Raw genomic sequence first — 22671 nt, 5'->3', positions numbered from 1 at the left:
TAATAATAATAATAATAATAGTTGGCTACATTTTACAGTAACAACCAGATATAATAGCTCTAACAGGTTGTTAGTATTATTTTATTTAAAGATATAGAGTTTCTAAAATATACAGTCATCAAAATACTTTTTGCACTGTATTATTCCAGCAAGTTCTGACAACAACAACATCTATTAATGAATTATATAGCTACCCTAGTAAACTTTATATGGAATGAGTTGTTTTCAGTAAAGGATTAGATATTACATAGTATTTAATCTGTTTTGGGCATTTATTTTGTGCATATTTTCTGTTCTAATTTAACATAAATCTGATAAACAATAGTTATAAAAACATTTGTTATATGCTAAACGATGCTTTATAACATTGTTGTATAGATATCCCAACATAATCATATAATTCACGTTACTTTGAATAAGATTATTTTTACTTTTACTACATGTGTAACATGCAGCCTATTTTAACATTTAAAGTCCACTCTGCAGGTTCAGATGGACAAAGTGAAGGTTTATCCCGATGTCTACACGAATAGACAATAAACAGCAGTGTGGTCGAATTCTACACTGAATAAGGAAATGAGCTACCAAGCAAAAGCCAAATTAAAAGTCAGGAAGAGCGAGGAAACGCTTCTAACGCGGAAGGTGTGTGTTCACACAGCTCGAGCGCTGTTTACAGCAGGGGCTCCCAGACTGTGAACGCGCCTCCACGCACTCACGCGAAGACAAACTAACTTATCTGGATGGAGATCGTTTGTTATATAACTTACTGGAAACGAAGCCACTGACACACTGGATTTATTTTAGGGGCCCCATCTCAATATTTCAGCGTGTGGCCCCTCGGAGAGAGGTGGGACAATCTGAGCCCTCCTGGCACCTCAATGCCCAAACAGAGGCGGAGGTCGCTAAGAGAGGCGGTGTTCTTCCATTCGTCTCCGGTTGGCGACGGATCCCGGAGAGGAGGAGGAGGAGGAGGAGGGCGCGCAGGAAACTTTTCATCCACAGAGATTTGTGATGATCAAGCACAGATGGCGGAACAGTTCAGTGGGCAAGCAGGCTTTCTCTCCGACGGTAACCGTGGGAGAGGGTGCCTAGTTCCGCAGGTGACCATCACGTCTGATGGGGACTCACGGGAGATCACTGAGGAGGATCTGGAGGAGGAGGTGAACGGACGGCTGCGCCGCAAACTCTCCAACTCCTCCATCTCCTCCAACGGCTCCTCCACGGCGTTTGACGAGTCGGAGGATGACATCCTCAGCGACAACGAGACCAAAAGCAAAGGCATCGTGACTCTCGAACATTTGGGGGACTCAGTAGATTCAGGAGAGGTAGGTTATGTAGTCATTCACGTTCTATAATCTATAGAGAAGGCACGAACTCATTGGTAGACCGAGGTAGGTGTTGAGTTTGTAAAGGGGCTAGTTGTCGCACTTTTTACTCTTGTGAATATTTTTCAGTATAGAGTCAACATTCAGTTTCTAATTCTGGCTGCACTAAGCTATTGTATTTTTCAAACGAGATTACACAGGGGGGAAATTATTTGAGTTCATTAAACATCTTTTGTAAAAACCTGGTGCAATAGTGGGTCGTGTTATCAGAGTATATGGGGCAAGTTGTCACATTTGAGCCTAACATTTGGCATCCTGTAATGGGATTTTCAGCAAATTAATGACTTATGACTATAAGATATATAAGAAATAATTGTAATTTTTTTATTGGGATTTGTTTGTTATATAGTAAATATAGACTTCTAAATAGACTTGGGGTGAATTAAATTATGGGCTCTTTATTCTTAAAGATCTTTAAAATCTCTTTAAAGGGGTCATATGATGCAATATAAATTTTTCCTTTCTCTTTGGAGTGTTACAAGCTCTTGGTGCATCAAGAATATCTGTAAAGTTGTAAAGACTAAAGTCTCAAATCCAAAGAGATATTCTTTATAACAGTTAAGAGTCAAACTGTTATCAAATACACCCCCCTAAAATGCCTCCCACATGTCTACATCACTATGTGGGAAGATTTGCATAACGCCGCCAAATGTTCACACAAAGAAAGAAGGTGTAACTTTGATTTTTGCTGTAGTGTTGTTGTGGAGGAGCTGTGTTTCATTAGCCGCATTTCCACTGTCGGGCCAGTGCGAGCCAGGGTTTAAAACGGGTCAGGCAGGGCTAATAGCCTCGGGCCAGTAGCACCGAGGCCAGAATAGCGCAGGTTTTCCACAGTCGAGCCTGAAGCTCCGCTGCACTTCACTAAAACACGCCCTGTACACGCCTCTCAGGAGCAACTTCACTCAACCCCATCATTTCACCAACAAAAAGAAGTTATCAGAAAACGAATAAGAAATAAATCACTGGAACATGCACGATCACAAAACGAACATTATAAAAGCGGCCGTTTGTTTGCATGCTTTGTTAAATATTCAAATTCAAAAGCATCAATCAAATGTCTATAGCGGGGCGCTTCCAGGACTCAAAATGTTAGATTGAGGTGCTCTTTGGATGGGATAATCAAAATATAGAACAAATAGGAAACTCCAAGGAACTCTCTTTAAGAAAAATTAAAAAGGCTTTATTTTATGGCTTGGTCATCATAAACCTTTAAAAACCTTTAAAGAATTGATGTTTTACTAAAGAATAAATTATACATTGATCATAATGAATTAATTTATCAGGACCTAAAATTAATCGCACAGAAATAAATGTATTTATATTTTATTTATTTATTTTATACACTTATGAAAATAGCCTGCTTATTCAGTCGAGTCTGTTTCTGTTTATTTGTAGCCACAGTAGCCTATACGTCACATTTAGAATGAATGATAATATATCTATTTTTATAAAAGCTCCACACTAAAACATTATTATATTTTTATGATTTTAACGTGGAGCTGAACTCTCGAGACAAGATTTATGACTGATAATATTAGTTACTAAATAAATACACGATTGTGATAGAGAATAAGAAGCTGACGTCTGATTTTTTCAAGCGGTCATATTTACCATGTTTACGTTATAGTTTACTGTGCATAGTCTTTTGTGAATGAGTGAAAGTGACATTCAGCTAAGTATGGTGACCCATACTCAGAATTTGTGCTCTGCATTTAACCCATCCGAAATGCACACACACAGAGCAGTGAACACACACACACACACACACACACACCCGGAGCAGTGGGCAGCCATTTATGCTGCGGCGCCTGGGGAGCAGTTGGGGGTTCGATGCCTTGCTCAAGGGCACCTAAGTCGTGGTATTGAAGGTGGAGAGAGAGCTGTTCATGCACTCCCCCCACCCACAATTCTGTCCGGCCCGAGACTCAAACTCACAACCCTTCGATTGGGAGTCCGACGCTCTAACCATTAGGCCCACGACTTCCCCACCGCTTTTTTACATCGCTTAAAATTTTATTGATTTTAAGCGATGAATTTTAAAAGAGTCTTTAATACTGATGTTAAAGCTGTTATCTTTCTGAAATGATCTGCAGCGCTGGACTCTCCAGATGCGGAGAAACTCCGCCTTTGTTCATAACCACTCCCCTAGCCCCAGCTGGCCCGCTTTGGCCCAAGGTTTTCGTCGGGCAAAAAACCCTGGCCGTTGGCCCAGAGGAAGCCCCGACGAGGCATGATCAAGCCCCGAAAGTGACAGTGGAAACACGACTGGCACTGGCACGCACTAGCACACCCGGTTTAAGCTCGACAATGGAAACGTGGCTATTGTGAAAGCGAAGCTACTTTGGCCTTTCAAAAGAGGACGCAACTAGAAATAAGTGGTTAAATTATATTTTCAACACTGTTCCAGAACAGTTCAACCAAATATTAAGATGTGTGCTGCGTATTTTATGGAGGACTGTTTCCTGAACCAGTAGCCTACAATGTGTCCATAGCACGAAGGCTTTTTCTATAAAGTTGGGCAATTCCAGCTTTGCAAGGACAGTCTGGGGCTTCTGACTCATGGTCTGTAAGTAAGTTTTTTATATTTAAATGATGATTCAAACACAAGTTTTGAGCGGTGTAGAGTAGCACTTGTTGTTTGTTTTTTCTCCGATCACTAATGCAGACATGGTTTTATGTTTACACAGCGTGATATGCAACGAAACACATAAAAAACATAGTATAAGTCATTATAATCAGTAATTATGTCCCCACTGGATGCAACAATGCCTCATTTGTTACGCGAACAAATCGTTCTATTAAACCGGATCTTCTTAGTGAACTGGTCGAACTGAATCATTTAAAATGGACTCAGTCTCGTCCTGCTGGGAGACGGCATGACAGTATGTTAAAGTGCGTAACTTTCCAGTCACACGCTTGAGGTATTCAGCCAATCACATATAGCTGGCCAATCAGAGCACAGCTCGCTTTTTCAGAACAATGAGCTTTGTAAAAATCGATACATTTCAGAAAGGTGGGCCACAAAGGGGAAAAAATAATGCACATCATATGTTTTTTTTAACCTTAAACCGGATACATTGCGTTATACCAAATACGCAAAATAATGCTCTTTTTAGCAATGTCATATGACCTTTTAAAAATAAAAGCAGACAATCATGAGAACATGAGACTGGCAATGAGGAACTGTCTTGTTGAAAGTTATGAAATAGTTTTTATCTGTTCTTGAGTTGCCAGTGAGGCTTCTGATAACTGTCATTGTATCTTGAAGAATAAAATTTTTTGTAATTAAGACTGAGGTATAAGAAAACTTGATTGAAATCTTCATATCCAATAACAGCTTTTTGTTCAATTGATGGATGTAAAGAGCTCATTCAAGGTCATGATTATGCTACGTTCGTGTGGGTGTTTGTTTGTCTGTACTTGCTCCTAATTGTGAAAGCATGTCTGTTCACTGCGTGAAAACAACACATGGTATTTGTGGCTAGATTTGTATCATGTGGCTCTTCTATGTTCTTTCTTATTAAATATTTGCAGTAGTAAATAGCTAAAAAATATAACGGAGATATCCATCCATCCATTGCATCATTGTTTACAAAGTAGGATGTTCAAAGTTTTTTACCGGAATTGTTTATTTTTTGTTTGCATTAAGTATCTTCAATGTAGTTTGAGTTGGGCAAATATCACAGGCGTGCAGCTTTAACAAGTTGGCAGCACTTTGAGTGTTAAAATAACAAGCTCAACAGGCTTAACCGCTTTGTGCTAAAGCCTTTTTAATACATTCTTATAATTTCTGAAATAGAGGTAAAAGTGATGACCTTTGTCATTTAAAAAAAAAAATATTGCAGTCATTGGGTGGGAAAGTTACTTTGAATACATTAAAACTCACTTTGGATTGAAGCATCTGCCAAATGCATGAATGTAAGGGTGAATGTAAATGAAAGGACTATAAAAGTCTTTAAAAAACAGAGCAAATAAAAATGTAGAAATAGTATTTTTTAACCCAGTGCTTAATAGATAAATCTCACCAATCGTCTTATTCTTGATTATTCTGAACGGATGTCTTATGTTTGGTGGTCCTCAAGCTCATTCGCTCCCATAGAAGGCCTTCGCTGTCATTGTACTTTAAACACTTTGCCTCTGTAAATCTTGACGCCATGTCTGCGTAGTATCTGTTCTTTCTTTTTCGGAAAGTTACACACCTTGCATCGAATGAACTGATGAATGTTCATCTTCTTTAGCCCAATAAAAGTCAAGCTCAATGACACTGTAAAAAGCCATTTAGAGCTTATAAACTGAATGTTTACGCAGAGCTGTTGCAGACACCTATTCTGAAAAAGGAAAACACACACAGTGACAAACACTTCATTTTATCAGCCTGTATCAAAACATAAACTCATTACCGTTTGACATTTAAGCAGAAGCCACAGTGTCACAAACAAGTTTCCTCCCACAGTTCGATGGTAGAGCAGCTCAGGTCAGTTTTATAAACTCTTGTGACTATAATGCATATTTTAATACTCACGTTTGAAATTATTCTTTTTATTTATTTTATTTTTTCTTGCAGAACATTTTCACTACAAAAGAGGATTGGCAATGTAAAAAAAAATGTCAATCCTCTGTTTAAGTAAAAATAGCCTATTCTTCAAAATGTAGTCACAGTAAAACTAAGTTGAGTTTTTTTGTCTAACTAGTAAATAAAAGATACCAAAGATGTCACGTTCAGCTTTAAGCTTTATATTTTCACTTTGATATTTCTATAATTTCAAGTGCCTCGTTTTTAATAATCAATTATTATAATCGTGCAAAACATTTCGAATGACTGCTGAAATGTAATATTCAGTAGCAAAGAGACAAAACAGATGAGTGTTGACTTTTTTTTGTGATTCAGTAGATGTTTATTCAAGGTAAAGCGTTTTCATAGAAACATGTCACATTTTCATAAAACATGATTGGTAGTTGTTTGAGAGTTGGCACCATATTGTTTGAATTGTCTGCATGACTGTCCAGTTCAATATTTAGTTATGGGTGTGTTAAAAATGTGTGTGCACAGCTTCACAAAGTGCGGGGCATACCCTTTGGTTTATGGCTTTTCTCTGTATTTATACAGGGCCGTACGCAGTCTGTGTGACTTTAAATAATATGATGTACTCTCTGGATCTTGTCCAAAGTTTTTTGTACCACATCCATTTTGAAGGCTCAGTAATAATTGCTGCACACTGTATTGTAAAGTATTGTATTGTTTTCCATTCAGCTGTTGTACCTGAGGTTGAATTCAACATATGTTGGCAAACTTCACTCATCTGCTTCATCAGCAGAGGCAGAAAGTAACAAACACATTTCTTTCCATATTAAGTGGAAGAACAAACACTGCACTTCAGTTACACCCTTAACATTTCAACACCTGCACCCTTTTCCTAAAGCTTTTTTTTCCCTTACATTTTATTTTTACAGATTAGGTCATTAAAGTGCATTTAAGAAAAATATGTAATCTATTTTTACTGCTGTGAAGAACATTTAATATTTATTAAGTAACAAAAAATACAGAAAATGGAAGTGATTGGTGATTATCTCAGTAAGGTACAGTACATGACAATTGATGTTAAAGTATAATGAATCTTTATATCGAAACCATGAACTTGGCATGAAATTTACTTTTTTATTGTAGGGCTAAGCAATTAATCAAAAACATTTTTGGGATCCCAATATCTCTGAAAACAAGATCATATTAAACTATTGTTGATCTAATTAATGTTTATTTTTGTATTATTTATTTAAATGTGTGTGTGTGAGCCTATTAATTGCTTTCAAAAAAAAAACCCCATACCTTTGACCGGAAGTCTATATTGTTACTTAAAAAATAATATTTGAATGAAATGCTGTTCTTTTTATTATAACTTTATTCATTTATATTATAACTTTTTATCTATCAAAGAATCCAAATATATATATATATATATATATATATATATATATATATATATATATATATATATATATATATATATATATATATATAGCAGCACAACTGTTTCAGCTTTACATCACAGTAATTGATTACATTTAAAATATAAATTAAAATAGAAAGCTTATTTTAAATGGCAATAATGTTTCACAATATCTTGATGAGCATAATAAACATACATAAAAAAACAAACATAAAAAATCACATTGATCACAAAGTTTTGAATAGCAGTGTGTGTGTATATCTATCCAGTCAACAAGCGATAGAGCCAAGTCCTGCCCCAAATTTCTTTATTTGATTTATGTCACAATATAGAAAACACGATCTGTCGCTGCGTCTGTTACATCATAATTAAAATAAAATCACAATTGACTTTATTTGGAAAATGATACAATTGGACCTCCTGGTTCACCTGGTTCAATTGAAAGTATGTCACATTATTAAAGTAAAGGGTGTTGTAACATCACACTGACTTCAAGAAACATCTTATAAGAGGCAGTGTGCTATGCAAATGTTACTCCTCAAATTAACAGACTTGTTTTTCCGAATGTTTATTTGAAATGGGCAGCAAACCATACGTCTATGTTATGGGCTGAAGTGCTAGATTACATAGCTTCACAGCTCCAACTGAGACCGTGTGTGTATGACTCAGTCTCACACACTGAAGGAACATTGTGGAGTGTTGAAAAACGCTGTCAGTTGGTTTTGGTCACTGGTCACACTTCTTTTATCTCAGACCTATTGTCAGATGGTCAAGGATTGAGTTTTATTTACAGCTGAGTATTCGATGTATTCCATAGTCATGAATGATTATGTTTTAATGTGTTCCAGCAAAGCAATGCCTGGTGGAAGCTGAAGACTATTGTCAGTTGCCCATTAGTGAACTCACAGCGAAGACGAATATCCTGGGTTCAGTTAGCAGGCCATAAAGGTAACACCCCTGCCAAATTCAGCACATTTTAGTCCAATTTAAATGCATGTTACAGTTCCATATTTACACAGTTTCCGGGGTAAATGCATATAGGACTGCAATTTACAATCAACATGCAACCAATAATTGAATATTTATATTACATTTTTTTTTTTTTAAACAAATTTCTATGATAATTATTAAATTATTAACCTCAACCTTCAGACATGAATATTGTTTTTACACTATTATTTTGGTTACTTGTTTTAAAAAGCGATCGTTAAAACCAAATTAGACGCTTTTTACTCTGTAATTATTGTTCTTGAAAGCAGTCATTTTGAATGTAAATTAAAAGTCAAAAATTTAGCATATTTTATGTAGCTTTGCTTTTATTTGTAGTTATTAACTTCTTTTTGGACATTATTTCATAAATACTGTACTCATCTCCATCAAATTTATTTTCAGACAGATTGCCTCCTAGTCAAAAACGTCACTGTCTTCTGGCTGTTTTTTTGTAAACAACAATTTTTTTTTTTTTTTGTAAAAGCCATGAGGAAGTACAGTCATTTGATTCCATTTTAGGGAAGCGGTTATGAGTAGTGTTATGTGATGACACTGGACTCACGCATATTCACATGCCAAAACCATGACAGTATACATATAAACTTATATTCATCAACATATCTGAAACGTTGCTGAACACATGCAGATGTCAAACATTAATGATTTATCATGCAATGTTCATATCAACTAACAGATGATCCTGACTAAGGTCTGTGCGGCTCAGTGTTGATGTTATGTGCTCCAGTGACTCCAGTCATCCTTTGTCTGTGTTTGTGTTTCTGCCCAGGCAGCTTTAAAGCAGGGGATGAGGGCTCCATCCTGAAGAAGTTCTCAGAGAATGAGAAGCTGTGTTTCGAGAGGCTGAAAGAGGACGCTTTACATTCCTTCGTGCCCAGCTACTATGGAGTGGTCGAGAGAGACGGAGAGCTTTTTCTCAAAATGAAAGACCTTTTGGCTAAATTTGATTTGCCCAATGTCATGGACTGCAAGATGGGAGTGAGGTAGAGTAATAGTTTTTTTTTTTTTTTTTGCCAAAAAAATGAATTTACTATATATTTTGAGTGTCATTTGTTAACTTTCCCATACTTTATTTTTTATGATAATTTTAGCAAGAGAAACAGTGAATGCGTGTGGAATAAACACAGTTAGATCTTTACGATGTTAACTTTTATTGTAGCATTGCTGAAAACAATTGTGCAGTTTAATATTGTACAAACCGTAAAACATTTTGTCACGGCGTTCACAGAATTTATTTGAAATAGAGCATTGCAAATATTTAAATATTTAAATATTAACTATTAATTATATATATATTTTTTAAAATAGTAATAATACATTAAAATTATTTTCATTAAATGTAACACAGAACATATTACTTGTTTTGCTAATGCGTAATTCTTTTCATTTTATCGTCATGCTAATACATTGTGTATGGCTGGTTTACTGTGCCTGTCGAAACACCTGTTCTGGTTGTTGGCCTGCATCCTGTCAGGGCGATGGGTGGAGCTCGCGAGGAGAGAGAGAGGCCCTCGCACAGCAATAATAACCACTTCCTGTGCACATGCAGTCAAAACTTAAATGCACACTTAGCGAGGCAGACTCGGGGCGTCCCTGAGGGCTTCCTTCTCACACACACACACACACACACAAACACACTTGTGCATTCTTTTTACGCACTGAGAGAGATTTTGTGCAAGGAGTCCCTTGGTGACTTCCTCTTCTCACACAGGAAGTCAAGTAAAGTTCAAGCATGCAAAAAATAAAAACTGCAGATGACTGAATTAACGTTTTAGGCATGATTAATTGACCTTTCCATTAGGTTATTTAAAAATCTGCTTCTTTCTTTCTTTCTTTTCAGGACATATCTGGAGGAGGAGTTGGCGCGGGCCAGGGTGAAGCCAAAGCTGCGTGAAGACTTGTATAATAAGATGCTGGAGGTGGACGGAGAGGCTCCTACAGTGGAGGAGAAGAAACAGAGGGCTGTTACCAAACCACGTTATATGCAGTGGAGAGAAAGTCTCAGCTCTACTAACACTCTAGGCTTCCGCATTGAGGGTATAAAGGTAGCCTAAAAATCACAGCAAGCAGAATTTAAGTTCAGCCGAAAACCAGGTTTTTGAATCTTGTACTTGTAATATTAATTAATGAATATTAACTTAGTTATTATTAATAATAATGAATAATAATAAAACTTCATTATTAAATTATTAAACACATAAATAAATACAATTATTACTATTGAAAATAAGTAAATAAATGTCCTATAATACTATTAATAAAATATAAAATAATGTAATCATTATCTTTTTTTGTTTGTTTATTATTTTATGTACTAACACAAATCAGTTTAAGATAATTTACAAATCATTTTAAACACTATTAAGTCTACAAGAATTAATGTATTTACTGACATGTTTTGTACACTCGCCGAAAAAAAAGGTACAAAAGGTTTCACAAAGTAGTGGCAACTTTTCCAAAGGTACACATTTGTACCTAAAGGTTCCATATTGGTACATTAAATGTAGATATTACTAGCTAAATGTACATATTAGTACATAAAAGGTATAAAAGTGTAGCTTTTGAAAAGGTATATACCGCAGGTTTTTTACCACTGTATTATCCTCAACCTGCTGTTTTTGTCAGTAACAGCTCTTCAACTTGACTTTTTTATTCTTTTACATTCAAAACAATACATTCTTTTCTTATTTCAGAGGGGGGAAACCTGCAACACAGACTTTAAAAAGACCCGGTCAAAGGAAGACGTCATTCAGGTCTTTAAGGATTTCGTCAAAGGCAACAAAAACATAACTGTGCGTGAGTTCTTGAGAACTAGACCAACCTGTTCTGTGATATAATGCATGCACATCTACACTTCAATGGAAGGATGTTCTCTTTGTGGCATAATGAACACCTTAAGTACATTGTATCCGGGATAGATATGTCTGATGTAAATAGGTTAGATATAGTTGCTCCCATAAGGCAGTTAAAACAGTATCATAAAAGCTCATCTGTTCAATATGGGGTCTGTATGGTTTAAAGTCATTATATTTAAAGGATAATTTTATTTTAAAACTGGCAAACACAGGAATATAATGCATATAAAATCTGAAACAAATTAACTGCACTTACTGTATAAGTTGTGATAGTGTAATTGGAGCCTCACTCCAGTGAATACTGAAAAATAACTTCTAGCATACAGTAATTCTAGTTGAATTAATGATTCATGCTGTGCCTTTCTCCTTCACCTACCTAACAGAACTCCTATATTACAAGGCTTGAAGATATTAAACAGGCACTGAAAGCCTCAGAGTTCTTCAAGAAACACGAGGTAAAATATATATTTATATATTTTAATGATGCATTTTACCTTGATCCTTTCCCCGTTGTGCAATGTTAACATTTTCCAATTAATTTTCCAAACTGATGTCTAACTAGAACATATCCTATATATTCTACTATATTATTTATTAAAGCTGTACTGTATTGCAGTGCAATTCCAATTAATATCTAATTAGTTAACTTAATAATTCATATCTAGCTACGTAATGTCTAAGAATATATTTTTTTATATTGAATATGAATTAATATTATTTTATTCATTATCCATTATATAATTAAGGTTGAACTGTACTGTAGTATTTGGGGTTAGTAAGATTTAAGGAAATACATGAATACTGTTATTCAGCAAGGACACATTAATTGTTAGTCAGTAAATACTTTTATGTTTCATAAAAGTTATTTTGAACTTTCTATTCTTTAAAGCATATTGGGGGAAATTTTTATTTAACGGTTTTCAACACTGATAATAATAAGAAATGTTTCTTGAGAGCACAAAGCAGTATGTTAGAATGATTTCTGAAGGATCATGCGACACTGAAGACTGTAGTAATGACACTAATTAGTACAGTTTTTTCTGTATTTTTGATCAAATAAATGGAGACTTGCCGAGCATATCTCTTAAAAAAAAATTTTATGTCTTTAAGGTAATTGGGAGTTCGCTTCTCTTCATTCACGATCACACAGAGAGAGCTGAAGTCTGGCTCATTGATTTTGGTAAGACTACACCTCTCCTAGACGGACAGAACCTGGATCACTACAGACCCTGGGAGGAGGGCAACCGGGAAGACGGATACTTGTGGGGCCTGGAGAACCTGCTGCAAACCCTTTCCACATTGGCCAGGGAGTGACCTTTTGACTGCAAACTTCTCACTGTCCGAGTGAAAGTGACAGTATGCTAATAGACACTTCTAAACCTTCTGCAGTGCATTATAGGGAGGCTACCAGAGACAAAGTCCATTACTTTACAGTGTTAGGCTGTAAAAGTATCTCACCCTGATCATGGTTTTAATAAATGCACCATGAATATCTGTCGTTATAATGCATTATGCAGTTACTCTTCCCCACAGTCCAAAAAGAAAAAAAAGGTTGAAGACAAAATGTAATTGTAAAGAAATGCATATGAGGGCACAATTTATGTGTGCATATAAAACAAATTTCAATCACTTAAGCATAGACCTTTCAATCAAAGTTTTTAAGATAATGATGAACAAAATCAGTTTAGCTTGTCCAGTTCCTTTGGCTGGGTTTGCATGCTGGAATCTATTAAAGTCAAGTGTTTATTTCTGCGCACTTCATATAAGACTTCATATAATCAAGTTTAGTTGTAAGCAACATTTCGTTCAATGTCTAGGCCTTGCAAACACTAGTCAAACAATTGACGTTGCACATCCGACTGTTTCTTAAAGTACCATCAAACTAAAGTGTATAGTTGGTGTAGCACATGCATTGAAGTGTGTTATGTAGAATGCATATACAGTTATACAATGTGAATGATGCACAACACTAGTGCATTTATTGTACAATAGAATGATATTAATCGCTTTGACTGTAGTGATCAATCATGGGTGGACCTATTAATTCTTTCTTGGATATATTGTATTGGTTTTAAGAACCTGGGTTGTCATTTTCTCTACCTGCACACCACTGAAAGTGTTTCATTATCAGACAAACTTAACCTTGTGACACTATTTTGTTTAGGGGGACAGGTGAGTTTTGTTACAGTGTTCCCTGTGCAGTATGTTTATGACAAATAAAAAAAAAACATCTGCTCAAAAATCATTCTGCGTTTCTGAAATTCATTTTAGTCTTTGATATCAGGATTATAGTCAAAAACGATTTATTTAAAGGTTTGCTATTATACAACAATGTCCATATTTTAACATAAAAATTACAGGTGGTACAAGTACGTTAAAATTCACTTGATGTGATGGTACATTTCTAATCTGGCTGGTTAGAAACGATCCCCTGCAAAGTCTTCTATAAAAAGAAAGATGCATGCAGAACATTGGCAGTGATCATCAAACGTCAACAAAAATAATAATTATAAAACAAACACCAATAAAACTGAGATTATATATTACAGCTACATATCATAAGGGTTAGTTCAGTTTGAAAGGAATATTAATCCAAAAATACAGCAATCATTTTCCTGACTAAAGTAAAACTATTTCTACCCTTCAATACAGTATCCTACAAAAAAAAGAGTAAGCTCTTTAAAATGCAATGTCAAATTATGAAACATTTAAACGGTTAAACGACAAAAGTAAACTCAAGATTGTGCTAATACACTTCAATCTCATCTATCTGTGCATTGCATAAGGCTTTTCTCAGCAGTCCCTAACTAAATAACTAATAAGTCCACACACAAATAAATCTTGGCACACAAAAACATTATTCACCTAATAACTACAATAATAAAATATTGGCGAATAATTCGTAATTAGACCTAAGAATAATTTCAAAATCAAACTTCTCATGCATCACATTACGCTCACTGAGGTGTTATGCGGTTTGTGATTGTGTTTGCTGTAATACTAATAGGTCATCTGCATGTGATCTGTGGGAACACAGTCACAATTCACAGATAAACCACACTTCTATTTACTAATTTATTTTTGAGGGAAATGTACTAAGAAACAATAGTCATTTTGAGAATTATTTTTGAGAACGACTTAAAGAAAAGCTCCCTAGAGGAGTGCATTGACATGTAAATCAATACAATCTCTGCAGCAGCCACGACAATTACATCCCGTATCACATGCCTCATTTACTTCTAACACAGTTAAGTGCAACACCTTTGTGAAGCCCTCACATTTATCTCAAAGTTTCGCACACAAAACACATACTCAGTGACAAGGCAACATACTGTTTGTAAATGAGTTGATTTTTCAAAGCCAACATCAGACAAAACAATGGACAAAACACTAAATCTAGTCTAAACAAATGGTCCTTAATGCTACTTTCTAGTCAAAACACCCTGTAAAGTCTACCTGATCTGAGATCAGTGGTGCTTTCTGTCAGCATTTCCTTATTACTAATAACTTTCAACACAATCTGATTACCTCTGAGTTACTTGTTGCAGAGCTAAGCTCTAAAGGGACAGCCCCCCCCCACCACCACCTCCAAAAAAAGAGAAAAACATTGTCAACATTTATTAATCTCCATGTCGTCCATGTTTGTATGACTTACTTTCTTCTGTGTGTGAAATACTTTATAGAGTGTTTCCATGGACTTCTTTCACATCCCCAGGGTTTCTCAGAAGTGAAAGTCTTAAGTTGAGTAACCTTCTAAAATGGTGAAAAAAAAAAAAATCCATGATAGCGTTTCCACAACTTTCTAAAAGAGGGGAAAAAAATACAGACCGGTTGGCTATGGCAGTCCAAAACAACATACAGACTTTTTTTGTATGGAGAAAAATGGCTTTGAAAATCATTTCATCAGATATTTTTGAAAATATAGAAGAAAGAATGTCATACAGTTTTGGAACAACTTGATGGTAAGTAAATAATAACAATTTGACTGTGCCTTTTTTAGATCAACTTTTTTGTGTTACTTTTAAAGCTGTTCAAATCACTTAAATAGCTTAAAGCAAACAACTACTTTTAACAAATCAATTCAATGTTACGGTCTGAACATGCTTTGGATCTTCCTGTAATATAAACTTAAAACCAGCTGCAAATTGCAAATTTGTAAAGGACATCTAAACCTACATATGTATTCATTGATAATTATGACTAATCAGTAGAAAAGGACTTCTCACTTCATGGGGTCCTTAAAGTGAGCATCATGTTTTCACAGTGTTGACAGTAGATGAGAATCCAGTGTAAAAGGGCTGCTATTAGCCAAGTGGAAGTTTCCATAGAAACCATCAGCCATTTGCCGCCTCATAATGGCAAATTAGCTACGACTCCTCATGTCTTTGGTACCACACAGCAACGATGTAGTCTCTTGCTCATAGTTTCCAACATACAGTTACTAAAGACTGGAATATACTACAAAACGTTTCCTCAGATCTTTGCCCCAATTTGCCGTCTGGATAAGGATGTCGCAAATAACCAAAGTCTGAAGATTTTGGTTGTCACAGATTTCACAGAAAATGGATAAAGAGTCATATTTTAGCTTCAGGCTATGATAATTTCTTTGATAGTTTCTGAGAGTATCAAACATGTTTGATATTTTAAGCCAATTCATGAAAAACCACTTGGTTTGAAAGTGACTTTCGGAGTGAGTGGTGTGATACGTCTCTACACTTTTGACAATCAACCTTTTAAGCCTGCGAAAACAAGTGAAGTGACTGAATCTTAGTCATTTAGTGTGTGGTGCTTTGTTTCACCTATGTACAATGCATAGTATTTTAAAATTACACTGATTTTAAAAGTTGTGAAGTGTATTCCAGCCTTAACCTGCCATTCTGGCTCTAGCTAATCCACTGCAGATATTGCAGTAAAATACCTCTGTGCCAAAAACAAAATAACACCAAAAATTTTTGACTATTCTTCAATACTACACAGGGGTGACACTGAGGTCTTCAGACAAGGAAAAGCCAGAATCCCTGTCCCTCGTGGGTTTCTCAGATTGGGTGTGCCTCCTTACATCCTCATGTCCATAGCTAGCATGGCGTTTCACCAGTGGTTTTTGGGTAAATGTCGTGGCCAGGCCAAGGGCAGCAAGTGAAGGCATAGCTGCAGAGCTGGTGCTGGGCCCCACAGATTTGGACAAAACTACAGGCAAACTCTCAGTCTCGTAGCTCTGCTCATCATACGCATAGTTTACGTTGCCACACGGGAAGCTTTGGAGTTTTGCCAAGTCCATAACCGCAGCGAGTGAGCCGCCCGTAGCCCCTGTTGGGCCCTTCTGAGAGGGAGGCCCTGTAGGACTGAACGTGGTCTGGGAAGATGCTGCAGACAAAGGTGGGGATGTCGAGGCATTTGTGTCAACTTCTACTACAGGGTCAATGTGCTCCAAAGTAGAGGACGGGACAGACGTAGACGTGGGGTTGCAAGACAGAGGCATGGACTGGGTGTGACATAAGGCTGTCTTCCCTCTTCCCAAGCTCTCCAGGACCCAGGAGCCGTAGGTGGGGTTCCAAAGGTTTTTGGTCTTGTTCTTTAGCTTCTGGCTGCCTGACGATGAACTGCTCCTGGAGCACGGCCGGTTCTCTGGGACCTGAAGCCATTGTCCTGGACAAACTCCTGGAGCAGGAACTGGCTCAGCCCAAGATGGCTCTAATGTTTCTCTGTATGTGCCCCCCTCCTGTGTGAGATGGACCAGTCTTTGTAGCTTTGTAGGTTTGAGGGCTTGTGGGGCTGAACCAGTGATGCCCATTTGAGCGGAAGCTTCCTGGGACATAGAGTGGGTCACTAGAAGAGGGGTCATACTGCCTAATCCTTCAGGACGGATCACAGTGCCACCTTCTTCTTCGGCAGCTGGACCATACTCTACTGGAAGAGGGGTGTTGATGACATCAGGGTCCTGACGGATCAAAGGATGAAAGAAGAAAAGGGTCAATACAAGTGATGCAAGTGGGGTTTTTGATTGTTATTACTATTTCTGGATTATTTTATTTTGTTGACTCCACTTTTTAAGATTAAGAAATAAAATAAATCTGCCAGTAGTTCGGGTGTTCCTTATGGTTTCTGTTTGAATTGAAATAAACCACAATTTAAATTAAACTTGAATGGAATTTAAAAAATGTTGCCTTGGTAACGACCTAAAAGGAATAAGTTTAGGTTAAAGTTCTAAAATTAATAAAAGTGGAATAAAGATAAAGATAAACAGAAATATAAAAATGAATAATGACAAAAGCACATAATATAAAGCATAAACAAAAATGAAAACTTTTTGAATGAAAAATGTTTCTATTTAAAAAAGCTCATTTAAAATATTAATAAAAATGATAATAGAATATAAATACAAGCTACTTGGGAACAAGTTTAATGTTAAAGATGCTCCAGTAATAAAGTTTTTAACAATTAAAAAATAAATTATTTAATTTTGGAATTGTTTTTATTATATAATGCTTAATATTTTTTCTCATAAAGTATAAATAGTTGTTTAAACACAATAATATATTTTAGGAAGCGGGTACCAAGACAGAAAAATATTTGAAAACCTCAGATCTAAGCAAATTAAATTAACTCACCATTTGATGTAAAAATAATAATAATAATAATTTAAAAATCTAAAAACTATTTTAAATCTGTCAGCTTCTGACTCTCTCATACCTGTGTACAGTAGTTGATCCTCTCTAAAATAGTAGAGAAGTTCGGTCGGTGTTCTGGACAGTGTTGCCAACACTGTGTCATGATCCGATAGCTAAAACAGAACGAAATCCAAAACACTTATAGTAATTATAACAATTATTCTGGAATTATGATAATTAAAACAGATTGGTCACATTTCACTAATGATATATACTTCTTCATAGCTTCTATGTCACATTTTTTTACATTCACAATTATTTAAAGGGGACACTGGATGCAAGTCACTTTTGTTACATTTTTATGAAAACCCTAAAGAATCATACCAACTTGTCAAAAATAGATAATTTGATGTCCCCTTTAAGGGGATAGTTCACAAAAAAATGTAAATTCTGTCATTAATTACTCACCATAATGTCGTTCCAAACCTGTAAGACCTTCGTTCATTTTCGGAACACAAATTAAGATTTAAGATGAAGCTTTCTGACCCTGCATAGACAGCAAGGGAACTATCACACTGCTGAAAAATGTATTTTTGTTTTCGCACAAAAAGTATTTCGTGGCTTCATAAAATGAAGGTTGAACCACTGATTACGTGGACTATTTTAACAATGTCCTTACTACATTTCTGTGCCTTGAACATGATAGTTGCATTGCTGTCTGGAGGATCAGAAGGCTCTCAGATTTGATCAAAAATATCTTAATTTGTCTTCCAAAGATGCACATGAACATCTGATGAACATCTTACAGGTTTCTAACAACATGAGGTAGAGTAATTAAGGACAGAAATTAGATTTTTTTCTTGAACTACACTCTTAAGTTAAGATTAGGCATGATATCTATTCTCAAAGCTGTTATTGTTGCTTACACAGGGCCCGGGCAGCTCTTCGGCGGATCCATGCGACCTCCACCTGTTACAAACTCCAATACCTCCTGATTGGTCTTGCAGGGATAAGGCATGTATCCAAGAGAGAAAATCTCCCACAGCAGTACCCCAAAAGACCTGCAGATGGAGACAAATGGCATGTAATGACCATGTCTGGCCTCAATTATCCAAGTATCTGCTCTTTTTATACATGCTTATCTTTTTTTTAGATGCTAACAAAAGAAGGTCTTTCAGTAAACCAGATCTGCTATGTACCAGGTGTCAGTCTTGCATGTAAAAATGCCCTCTAGGAAAGCTTCAGGTGGCATCCACTTCACCGGCAACATGGCACGGCCGCCCTTCCTATAGTAACTCGCCCTGCAATGCAAAGTACTCCTTTGTCAAAACTCAATGTTTCTGCTCGTTATTACACTTAACAGGTACTAAAATACATAAAAAGTATGTGAGATAAGAAGTTTGACAAAAGCACCTATAAATGTCTCGAGCCATCCCAAAATCTCCTATTTTAGCCACTCTCTCTGGACCGGGACAGGTCAAAAGGCAGTTTCGTGCTGCAATGTCCCTGAAACACACACCAGACATACCTGCTTGACTTGTGTGAGACATCAAGGTCACAGGCTGTGATGAGTTCATGACATCTACATATTCGCTAAAGAGCAGTTTCCACTTATGAATGCTACTTTAAGGCAAAATTCAGTCAGGTTTGGCTGTGAGAAATCACCTGTGGATGAAGTGGTTCTCTTCTAGATAGCGACAACCAAGTGCAATGTCTCTGGCCATATGTAGAAGCTCCAGCATACTTAGAGAAGACGGCTGATTCTGTGGGGGAAAAAAAAACACAATATTAATAATTCTGAACTACACAGTACTTCTATTGCACAAATCAAAGTTCTTTTAGATTATTGTTTTGTATTAAATTGTGCTTATCTTACCTCTCTTCACAATAAATTAAATGTATTACCGTATTTTTCTGACTATAAGTCACACCTGAGTATAAGTCGCATCAGTCCAAAAATACGTCATGATGAGGGAAAAAAACATATATAAGTCGCACTGGACTATAAGTCGCATTTATTTAGAACCAAGAACCAAGAGAAAACATTACCGTCTACAGCCACCAGAGGGCGCTTTTCGCTACTCAGTGGTATGCTACAGGAGCACTGAGCAGCATAGAGCACCCTCTGGCGACTGTAGATGGTAATGTTTTCTCTTGGTTCATTTCTCTTGGTTCATTTCAAATTAATTTTGATAAATAAGTTGCACCTGACTATAAGTTGCAGGACCAGCCAAACTATGAAAAAAACTGCGACTTATAGTCCGGAGAATAAGGTATTCATAATTAATGTTGTTTTCTAATGCAAAGTATGTTACACATATTGGCAAACAATCGTCATGAAAGCAAAAATGAGAAACAGAGTTATATCTAAACAGTATGATGTCTATACACTCAAACACACACAAACACTCACAGTTCTGGGCCGGTTTAGTCTCAGGAAAGTTTTCATGTCTCCTCCTGTCATGAGCTCAAGGAGTATGAAGCGAGGCAGGATCTGCAGACTGACGCCAACACAGCGCACAATGTTCTGATGGCTGAACTTACTGCAGACACGAAAGAGTGAAGGAAAAAACAACTACTGAACTACTGGACAACTTGACTCACACACAGCATGTCAATGATAATATTGAGTGAATACGTCATTTCAAATGAATATTTGACTGTATTCCATTTATTATAATGTTTTTTTTTTCTCATTTTGGTTTAAGCATTGAAAATGAACAGATCTCTGAGAAATCTTTAAGCCACTGTATACTGAAAAATGTGATCATTTTACAGATCTTGAAAAAAAAAAATAGCAACATCTCATTGGAATACTTTGACTTTTTCTTATGATATATCATAACTTTTTTAAATATATGCATTATTAAGGTTAGTTTTTCCAACTATATTTGTCTTACATAATATATCCCTATAATCCAACCAATAAAGCTCAGTATTGCACTAGTAAATCATTAGTACCAATATAATAATTTTTCATGTAAGTAAATAAATAAAAGGTATTTTCACCTTTTGACAGCTTTAATATTTTATTTTAAAATGTTAATTTAAAGTTATTTATGCATTTTTATTTTATTTTTATATAGTAATATACCTTTTATAAGTTATATTATGCACGTATTTCTGCATGATTAATTTTCACAAAGCCAAGTCAAAATGAAAATATCCACTGATCTATATATCACTGATCTAGCCCATGCAAATGAAGTATGAAGGATATGATGTTTTTTATTAGCTACAGTACGGTTTGCTATGAATCACTAGAAAATATCTGCTGCTTGACTAAAGAGGATGCCATACCCTCAAAAACAAACAACAGATGTGAACCTGCTAATCACAACAAATGATTAAAAAAAGAAACAGATTTGATAGCCTAGAGATAGTGTGACCGAGAGCAGAGGATAGGAATGGCAATATCTCGTCCCTCGTGTTCTGTCTGTCGCACACATGTGGGGCCACAGCAGTGCTGCAGCCAAGCATACCTCATAATCAGAGCCTCCATTAGGAAATCCATCTCATCCTGCTCAGAACAGATTTCTGGAAGAGTCTGTCAGAAGGATGGAGCGAGATAAAACACAGAATCAATTAAGAGAAGCCAGAAACCCGTTTCAAAGGGAAAGGCAGATCTGGGAATACTCACCTTTATAGCAACCTGCATGGCTGTGTTTTCTCCATTCATACCCAAAACCTGTCCCTCATACACTTCCCCAAAAGCACCGTGTCCCAATGCCCTATAGTAAAAAATTTCATTACTGACATGTTTAAATATTGAACCAATTTTCAGTACTTTTACATGTCATCACAGAATATTAAATGAACATCGCGAAATGTCACAAGAGAAGTGTGTTTTTGGTTGCCAGGGCAAGAAAACCCTGCACAGATTACCCCCCCCCCCCCCCCCAAAAAAAAAACAACATTAAGGGACCAGTGGATGGAGTTTATTTTAACAGAGCATCGACGGAGTTGTGCAAGTGTTTTTGTTTGTTCCCTGCATTTCGAAGATGCTTGTTTTACAAACAAGACCCAGTTTGACGCCGGATTTGCGTATCGTTTATTTCTTAAGGATGACGCAATCCCAACGAAAAAGGGTCACGATCGTGTGTTGGAACCGCAGGCGGTGAGTAAAACTGCTTCAAATATCTCTGTGTTGTTAACTTAGCTATCGGCGCGTAAGCACATCAAGTAAACCTTGTAAGTTACACCTTTAAAAAAAAAAAGACGACATAAAGTGGAACTTAGTCATTTTCCAAAACCGCTAAGCAAATATATACAGTTTCAGTGAATACACACATGGAGACATCGTTGCTGCTGCTGCTCTCGTTAAATTTCAGCCTCTGGATCTGATTCTGGATCATAAATAAACGGCTGAATTTGACTGTTAGCCATGGTTTGTTTTGGATGTTTTTTTCCTCACGGTAATGTCACAACTTCCAAACGCTCTCAACGCTATTATTTTTCTATTTTTCTATTATAAATATAATAAAACTAAAGAATTTTTGGAGACATGAAGGATGCAGTACTACAGTCTATAGGTACTCAAGATTAACAGGAGAGCATTTCACCCTCCCTTTAAATTTTCAAAATTGTACAGAATGAATGCAAATATGTTGCGAAGGAGTTGAGAGCATTACTTTCTAATTGCCGGCTAGTGGAATTAACCAAATTAGCCAAAATAAAATGTAATGCACAGATGCAAACATACAATGCACAGTGGATATGGAAGACTTTCCATTCAAACTCTTAAGATTTCACAGAACTTTACATGGAATTTTGTGCATGCGGATTCTTCCAGGTACCATCCTTGAGCCTTAACCTTGTCAACATTAGACAATGCATTAGGTATCATGAATTAAAAATGAAAAATCTTTTA

The 22671-nt window shown here is 36.2% G+C and overlaps 2 protein-coding genes across 2 annotated transcripts in view; one reads left to right on the top strand and one right to left on the bottom strand.

The window, feature by feature from the left end:
- The first annotated feature begins 620 nt into the window (after positions 1-620).
- LOC113076259 (inositol-trisphosphate 3-kinase A-like) lies at positions 621-13438 on the top strand. The gene is made up of 7 exons (XM_026248914.1): positions 621-1325; positions 8179-8278; positions 9108-9321; positions 10179-10383; positions 11032-11130; positions 11577-11648; positions 12304-13438. Exons 1-7 carry the CDS (start codon positions 879-881, stop codon positions 12505-12507), a joined length of 1341 nt encoding a protein of 446 aa, XP_026104699.1. The 5' UTR covers positions 621-878; the 3' UTR covers positions 12508-13438.
- A 2439-nt stretch (positions 13439-15877) lies between these two features.
- The window catches only part of LOC113076258 (leukocyte tyrosine kinase receptor-like), a 56574-nt gene continuing 49780 nt past the window's right edge, over positions 15878-22671 (bottom strand). The window contains exons 21-29 of the mRNA XM_026248913.1: positions 21442-21532; positions 21284-21348; positions 20215-20344; positions 19467-19564; positions 19215-19307; positions 19001-19102; positions 18728-18862; positions 17884-17974; positions 15878-17131 (exon numbers count right to left, since the gene is read on the bottom strand). Of these exons, the coding sequence (XP_026104698.1) occupies positions 16163-17131; positions 17884-17974; positions 18728-18862; positions 19001-19102; positions 19215-19307; positions 19467-19564; positions 20215-20344; positions 21284-21348; positions 21442-21532 (1774 nt within the window). The 3' untranslated portion in view covers positions 15878-16162. The remainder of the gene's footprint in view (positions 17132-17883; positions 17975-18727; positions 18863-19000; positions 19103-19214; positions 19308-19466; positions 19565-20214; positions 20345-21283; positions 21349-21441; positions 21533-22671) is intronic.

Source organism: Carassius auratus, unplaced genomic scaffold (assembly GCF_003368295.1).
Source record: "Carassius auratus strain Wakin unplaced genomic scaffold, ASM336829v1 scaf_tig00019505, whole genome shotgun sequence".
NCBI classification, from domain to species: Eukaryota; Metazoa; Chordata; class Actinopteri; order Cypriniformes; family Cyprinidae; genus Carassius; species Carassius auratus.
The sequence above is the reverse complement of the archived record's forward strand: the minus strand, read 5'-3'. Positions and strand labels throughout refer to the sequence as shown.